Below are 7,939 nucleotides of genomic sequence, written 5' to 3' on the forward strand. Positions count from 1 at the left end.
AAAAGATGGTGTATGCTGTTAAACAAGCCAAACAGCCTTCAAGATACGACTGGCCCCCAAGCTTTTCTGCTTCTGCATAAAGGTTATTTAGAGTTTGAACGGTTTCTTCAAACTGTTGCCTATCAATCCAGTTCTCCAGCTCCGCGGGGAATTTGGTCTGGAACTGGCAGCGTGTCCCGCTGCTGTAGTCTCGCTGAATGAAGACCTTCCCCGACACCGGCGGCTGCTGCGGCCTCATGGCAAGGACAGGATGGGCCTCCACTGTCCTCCAGCCGCTGTCGTGCTGCCTTTTACGTCACTTACGTCCGGTCCCTGCATAGAGTTTTTAAGGCTGTGACCTTTTGGAAGAAGATGACCAGAGCTGTCTACTGAGGTGCTCCCAAGTAAGTTCAAATCACCAACCTTCTGACTAGCAGTCAGGTGCTTAATTATTCCGACCACCCAAGGATTCGGTAGTTAAGTAATCGCTGCTAAAATTTCAACAATGTGGGTAGAACTGTTCCCACGGAGGGAACTCTGAGTCAGACATTATAAAGAAAAACCCTGAAAATTAAGCTTTTCAGTGAGCTGCCAGATGGGCCAAATACTTACTTTTCTCTGTTGACGGAGATTGTGGTTGCTAGGTTACCAGTGCTCACAGCTTCAGACAAGTGGGGTTATTGGCTCTTAAGATCTCTATGGAGTTGGCAAGAGGGAGATGGAATTAGGGCAATTAAAAGGCCACAAAGCTCAGTGTTCTAATGGAGACTCAGTTGTGCCAGATTAAACACTCCTCCAACTGTTGCAAGTCTTTATGTAATCCACAGAGTTCTGAAAAGTTGATTTTGATAGTTTTTCCAGTCATTGCTTTCATGGGAGAGAAGATTTTTGGAGGATCTATCCTGATAGAGTCCTAGTATGGCGCTGTGGGTTAATGCGCCAGACTGCAAAGCTGTTTGAACTGCAAGGTTGGTGGTTTAAACTCACCAGTCACACTTTGGAAACCCTATACAGGGTCGCTATGGGGCGGAACCGACCCGACGGCACTTAACAACAACAAGAACATCCTGATGTGGCTCTATAGGATTAGCACTGGACTGCTAACCACAAGGTTGGCAGTTCAAACCCACCAGATGCTCCTTGGAAACCCAGTACAGGATTGCTATGAGTCAGAACTGACTTGGAAGCACTTAGCAACAACTCTGTTAGAAGTCCCTCTGTGGGGCAGATACTCAGAATGTTTGTTTGTTAAGTGTAATGCTGGAAGTTGGGCGCACCTAGAGGCACCTCAGAAAAAAGCAATCTACTGCTGAAAAATCAACCACTGAGAAGACTGTGGCGCACCATTCTACTGTGACACACACACATGACTGTGAGTTGGAATCAACTCTTTCATACTCTGACATTCTGAAAGTGAGATCTTCCCCTTGAATCATACATACGTTTTGAATGCTATAGAAACCAGACTCAGCTTCCCACTTAATCTGTAAGTATTATAAGGAACTAGAACTGGACATGGTTTCTGGTCTTGAGAAACTCACTTTCTAGGGCAATGGGCTGGAGCCCAGCTGAACTCCCTTGGACTTGGAGGCAGAGTGTAGGGTGCAGATGCTGATTAAGGGAGGCTTTCAGTTGGGTTCTGACTTAAGAAGTCCTTAAATCCAGCCATACATCAGAACCTCACTCCGACGTCCACAATGCTGGGGAGCCACATGGGTCCAGAAGTCTTTTGAGCTAGTGGCGGGATAAGGTTGTTAAATGTGGGTGGGATTTCAATAGATTTCAGGAGAATGACACCCCAGACAGGTCAAGGGCAGGGAAGAATCTGAGAGAGTTCAGACTGAACCATTTACATTTGTATGAAGGCAGTTGTTAGCTGCTGTCAGGTGGCCTCTTGGACCTAGGAACAAAATGTTGCCTGGTCCCCATAATTTATTGCAGGTTGGAGCCTTGTGACGTGTAGGGATTTTACTGACTGATAATCAAATGTAGATCATCAGGCCTTTCTTTCTCATCCATCTTAGTCTGGAAGTTCCACTGAAACCTGGTCAGCAACACAACCACACATAAGCCTCCACTGACAGACAAGTGGTGTCTGTGTATGAAGCACCTTGGCTGGGAATCGAACTCACGTCTCTTGCATAGAAGGTGGAGAACTCTACCACTGTTCCCATAGGAAAGCAACATGTCATGTGAGAAAGGGCAAGCTAATTGTCTTTAAACGGTCTTCTCCATTTTATTGAACACTGGGGTCACTAAGTATTAAACTGAATCCTTCACCGTGGCATCAGACAGACACAGGACTGAATCTTGGCTCTGCCACTCTACTGACTGTGGGAGCCAGGGAAGGCGTTCGAGCCTCACCAAGCCTCTACTGCTTTGTCTGTGAAGCAGGTAGGGTAAGTCTCACGTCATGAAGATGATCTACAGATGAAAGGACATGCATCAAAGGTCTGGCACACGGTGGAGGTGTCCTAAGAGAGTTGGTTTGGGTTTTTTGTTTGTCTGTTTGTTATTATGTTTCAAATATATACTTAAAATTATATTATCCATGATTTACTTTACTCATAGAAACATGAACTGTGAGGAGATATGGAAAGCCTTCACAAATGCATTTCTTTCCAAGAACCCTTGTAAAATTGCAGAAGAAGACTATCAACCGTTAATAAAGATGGTCAAGCAAAGTTTACCTTGCAACAAGGTAAGTGGATCAGGGGATGATTTTAAAATAAAAGCCAGAAGGGTCAGGTTACAGGACTAGATTTTGATGAGGATGAAGGAAAGGGAAAACCTCAGATATTCGATTGTGGATATGGCTGGGAAGTATTGTTGTTTGTGGAGCCCTTGGGGACCAGAGTTTAGAGAGTCTGAGGAAGGGTGATGAGTGAGAAAAGGGGGGATATGGGAAGAGAACTGGGCAAAAATCAGACAACACAAACCGTACTCCAAACCTATCACAAACAAACAAAAATGCTCCAATCTTACCTAAGTCCAGAATTTATTCATTGGCATTACTCATTTAATTTCTCCATTGTCCTATGAGTTTGGAATAATTTATCATCACCATTTTACAGTTTAGGGAAGTGAGGGTTAGAGATGCTTTGGGAGTTGAAAGTAGTGATGCCAGTCTTCAATAATATGACAGTTTGCCCTCAGAGCCTGGGTGTTAAACCACTCCTGGCTTCTGTTTCTATGGAGAACTAACAGATCCATGGAGTAGAATCTGGTTCTGAAACTTGTCGTTCTGTGCTTTGAAGAGGGACCTTGAGAAAAACCACACTGTGCTTGTTCTAGTTTGTGTACGTGTGTGTCCAGGGCTGGGGCTGTGGGCTATTTAGGAGAAGGAGAGGGAGATAATGGAGCTTTTTAAGAATCCAAGAGCACTTCTCCCAGAATCCTGTTGTTTGATAAGTGCCGTCTAGTCATTTCTGACTCATAGTGACCCTGTATAGGGTTTCAGAGGATTGCTTGGTGAGTTTCAACAATCAGCCTTGTGGGCCAGTGCTCATCCTACTATAGAAGCATTTCCCCAAGTGATTTTGGGTATTTGGCAACTCCCTAATGCCTCCTCCAGATGCAGTAGGATTCCAGGTTGACTAGAAAGCTGTATTTTTATTGCAACCCAGAATTCTAAGATCATTTTATAGTGTTGTTGTTGTTGTTAAGTGCTGTCTAGCTGGTTCTTACTCATAGCGACCCTGTATAGGGATGATATGGCACTGTAGGTTAATGTGCTAGACTGCAAGGTCGGCAGTTGAAGTTCACCAGCTTCTCCTGAAAAACCCTATACAGGATCGCTATGAGTTGGAACCAACTTGATGGCACTTAACAACAACAATATAGGGCTTGTGATTTGCAGTCCAGTGCTGATCATACAGAACCACACTAGAAGTCCTGTTTTATAATATGCCCTAGAAAATGCATGCACATACACACACACACACACACACACACACTCCCTCTCTCTCTCTCCGTTTCTCTTTTACACACACATTCCCTCTCTTTTGCCCACACACAGTCCACATACACACACCATGCATACACACATTCCACACACACAAACATACAAGCGATCTTTCTCTCATCCTCTTTTTACACACATACAAAGCACACTCTACACACACAAACCAAAAGCCACAATGCACAAAACATGCTTACCCTAACTACATGTGGTTCACTGATATTTTCTCATGTCTTCCAGTTACAAACATGTAGATTTATTTTTTACATAGAAAATTGATTTAAGTAATAGGTTGTGTTTATTCTATCTTAGATCCTGTTTTGGAGCAAGACAAAGACCTTGGCCCATGACTACACAAAGGACCATAAGGATATGTTCACCCTGGAGAACACCCTGCTGGGGTACATGTTTGACAACCTCACATGGTGTGGAGACGCAGGCAAGACAGGTGAGAATCTGGGCGCTCTGGGATTGCCCGGAACCTGCTGGGTGAAGAAACTGTGGGTTCTGCTAGGGGCTCTGAAAACCAGTGTGGAGGAGGAGCTGAAGGCACCCATGGACACCTATGGTAAAACAAACAAGCCAGTTGCTGTTGAGGGGATTCGGACTCCTTATGATCCCATGTGTGTCAGTGAGTGATTTTTTTGCAAATAGATTCCCAAGCCCTTCTTCCAAAGATCTCTGGGTGGGCTTGTACCGCCAACCTTTCATAGAGCAGATGAGCTTAACTTGGCACCACCAGGAACTCTACTGACAAGTCCAGGTGCAAAGTAGCAGTCCCTAAAACAGTGCCTGGGGTTTTGACAAGTTGGCTTAGAGTTTGTGTTGACCATTGGCTCCTTTTTCTGTGTGCTTATGTAACTAGCTTCTGATTCGTGGTATTTGGGTTTCTAGAAAGGTGCCAATCAGGACCAAAGAATTCTGGGGCAGGATGATGCCTCCAAGGAATCGAGGCCAGAGTCCTTCTTTACAGAACAGCCCCAGTAGATGCGGGAGCCGGGGACTCCTCCCCTCTCAGATCAGGGGGTGAGATCCTCAAATCTCAGACCAGGGGGTGGGCTCCTCTCCTCACACCAGAAGGTGGGTTCCTCCCCTCTCTGACCAGGGGGTGGGCTCCTCCCCTCTCAGTTCAGAGGGTGGGCTCCTCCCCTCTCAGATCAGAGAGTGGGCTCCACCCATCTCAGACCTAGGGGGTTGTTGTTACGTGCCATAGAGTCGAACAGAAAGCAGAACCAAACACTGCTCGATCCTGTACCAACCTCATTATTGTTGCCATGCTTGAGTCCATTGATGCTGCTGCTTGACCAGTCATTCTCATTGGGGTCTTCCTCTTTTTCTCTGACCCTCCACCTTACCAAACATGATATCCTTCTCCAGCGACTGTTCCCTCCTGACAATATGTCCAAAGTATGAGAGACGAAGTTGGGCCATCCTGGCCTCCAAGGAGCACTCTGGCTGCACTTCTTCTAACAGAGCTGGTTCTTTTGGCAGCCCATGGCACCTTCAGTATTCTCCTCCAACACCACAACTCAAATGTATCAATTCTTCCACGGTCATCCTTATTTATTGTCCAGCTTTCGCATGCATATGAGGTTATTGAAAATACCATGGTTTGGGTCAGGTACATCTTAGTCCTCAAGCTGACACCTTTGCTCTTCAACACTTTAAAAAATTCCCGTGCAGCAGATTTGCTTAATGCAGTACATTGTTTGATTTCTTGACTGCTGCTTCCATGAGAGTTGATAGTTGATTCAAGAAGAATGAAGGTCTTGACAACTTCATTCTTTTCTCTATTGATAAGAATCTTGTTTATTGGTCCAGTTGTGAGGATTTTGTTTTCTTGACATGAGATATGATCCATACCAAAGGCTGTACTCTTTGCTCTTCATCAGTTTTAAGTCCTTTTCACTTTCAGCAAGCTAGGTTGTATCATCTGCATATCGCAGATTGTTAATGAGTCTTCCTCCAGTCCTGAAGCCACGTTTTTCTTTACAGAATCCAGCTTCTGGGATGATTTGCTTATCATACAGGTTGAATAAGTATGGTGAAAAAATACAACCCTGTTGCACACCTTTCTTAATTTTAAACCATTCAGTGGTCCCATGTTCTGTTTGAACAACTACCTCTTGGTCCATGTACAGATTCCTCATGAGCACAATTAAGTGTTCTGGAATACTCACACTTCACAGTGTTGTCCATAGCTTGTCATAATCCACAGAATCGAAAGTCTTTGCATAGTCAATAAAGCACAGGTACACATCTTTCTGATATTCTCTAATTTCAGCCAAAATCCATCGGACATCACCAATGATAACCCTTGTTTCTCGGCTTCCTCTGAATCGAGCTTGAACCTCTGGAAGTTCTCTGTCAATGGATGCTTACAGCAATTTCTGTATTACCTTTAGTAAAACTTTACTCACATGGGATATCACAGAGATTGTCTGATGATTTCTGCATTCCTTTGGGTCCCCTCTCTTTGGAATTGGCACAAATATGGATCTCTTCCAATCAGTCGGCCAGATAGTCGTCTTCCAAGTTTCTTGGCATAGATGAGAGACCCAGGTGGCGGGTCCCTCCAATCTCAGACCCAGGACTGTGTTCCTATCATCAAACTCAATCTTGCCATGGCCAGGACCCCAATACTGCACTATGTGAATGTTTTTCTACCCAGAAAACTCTGTGGAGCTTGTTCTCATTTGTTTTATTTTTTTTCTCTCTCTCTCTTTCTTTTTTTTTTACACTGGGAATACTTTCACTTTATATTGGTCTTGTAATTAAGTGTCATTTTAGTTGGTTCCGAACCATAGCAACCCATTATATGGTTTCCGAGGGGTAGTTGGTGAGTTTGAACCACCGACCTTGTGGTTCAAAGCAACCTTGATACCTGCTGTACCACACCAGGGCTCCTTGTATTGGACTTTGGTGGTTCAAATACACTAACTGCTCTGTGGGAAAAAGATGAGACTGGTCCTATAAAGCTTCATGGTGTTGGAACCTTGTGTGGGATTCCCATGAATTAGAATCCAGCCCTGTTAGCGTAGTGGTTACGAATAGGGCTGTGAACTTCAAGGTCAGCAGTTCGAAACTACCTACTGTTCCACAGGAGAAAGAGGAGGCGTTCTGCTCTCGTAAAGATTTACAGCCTCGAAAACGCTGTACAGGGTCGCTATGGGTCAGAACCGACTCCACCACACAGCCGCTACCACCACATGGCAGTGGGGTCGTGATTGTTTTACTCTTATTGTCACTTCTCTTGACTGTTTGGAAAAGCGGGTCCTATTCTCACTTCTTCCCTCAATTAGCATTCTCTTCCATTACAAAAGTGACATACTCATTTGAAAAATAGTTGCATATTACAAAATGCCAAAATGTACAAACTTTTAAAATTATTGTCATAAATGAGAAATGTCAGAGAGCAAGAGAGTCAATAGTTGCAGTATTTATTGTTATTCTGTCGTGAGAAATTACCAATGCACACACATACACACATTTGCACATTTGTGGAAGTCTTTCTGAAAGATACATTTGTACAAGTGGAATTTCAATGTGACAAATACTAGTAAATTAGCATTCCAATAGTGGAAAGAATTCAAACTCTTAAGGAGAATACTTGATTGTTCATTTACCCACAGCCTCACTAACACTTTAAAGTACCTTTGCCAAATTGATTTTTGAAAAAGATACCCCAATTTATTTTGCACTTTTTTGTTTGTTTGGAAGCTGAAGAAGCTTATATATATATAAAAGCTTTAACACAGAGAGATTTATTTGTGCACAATTTAGGAACTTCAAAGTCCAAGTTCAGGGCATTGGCTCTAGGGGATAGATCTCTCAGTCTTTCCCTCATTTGTGCCTTCTTTCTTTCTTTCTTTGCTCTCATTATCTTTTTTTTAGTGTGTTTATTGTGAAAGGAGCTCTGGTAGCGTAGTGGTTACGAATCGGGCTGCGAACCTTAAGGTCAGCGGTTCGAAACTACCAGCCGCTCCGCGGGAGAAAGAT

At 43.9% G+C, this 7,939-nt stretch overlaps 1 protein-coding gene across 1 annotated transcript in view; it reads left to right on the forward strand.

Annotated features, from left to right (window-relative positions):
* The first annotated feature begins 2,554 nt into the window (after window positions 1-2,554).
* LOC102827774 (ADP-ribosyl cyclase 1-like) overlaps window positions 2,555-7,939 on the forward strand; it is a 37,625-nt gene continuing 32,240 nt past the window's right edge. The window contains exons 1-2 of the mRNA XM_006877871.1: window positions 2,555-2,680; window positions 4,253-4,388. Coding sequence (XP_006877933.1) covers window positions 2,555-2,680; window positions 4,253-4,388 — 262 coding nt within the window. The remainder of the gene's footprint in view (window positions 2,681-4,252; window positions 4,389-7,939) is intronic.

Source organism: Chrysochloris asiatica, unplaced genomic scaffold (assembly GCF_000296735.1).
Source record: "Chrysochloris asiatica unplaced genomic scaffold, ChrAsi1.0 scaffold00656, whole genome shotgun sequence".
Taxonomy (NCBI): domain Eukaryota; kingdom Metazoa; phylum Chordata; class Mammalia; order Afrosoricida; family Chrysochloridae; genus Chrysochloris; species Chrysochloris asiatica.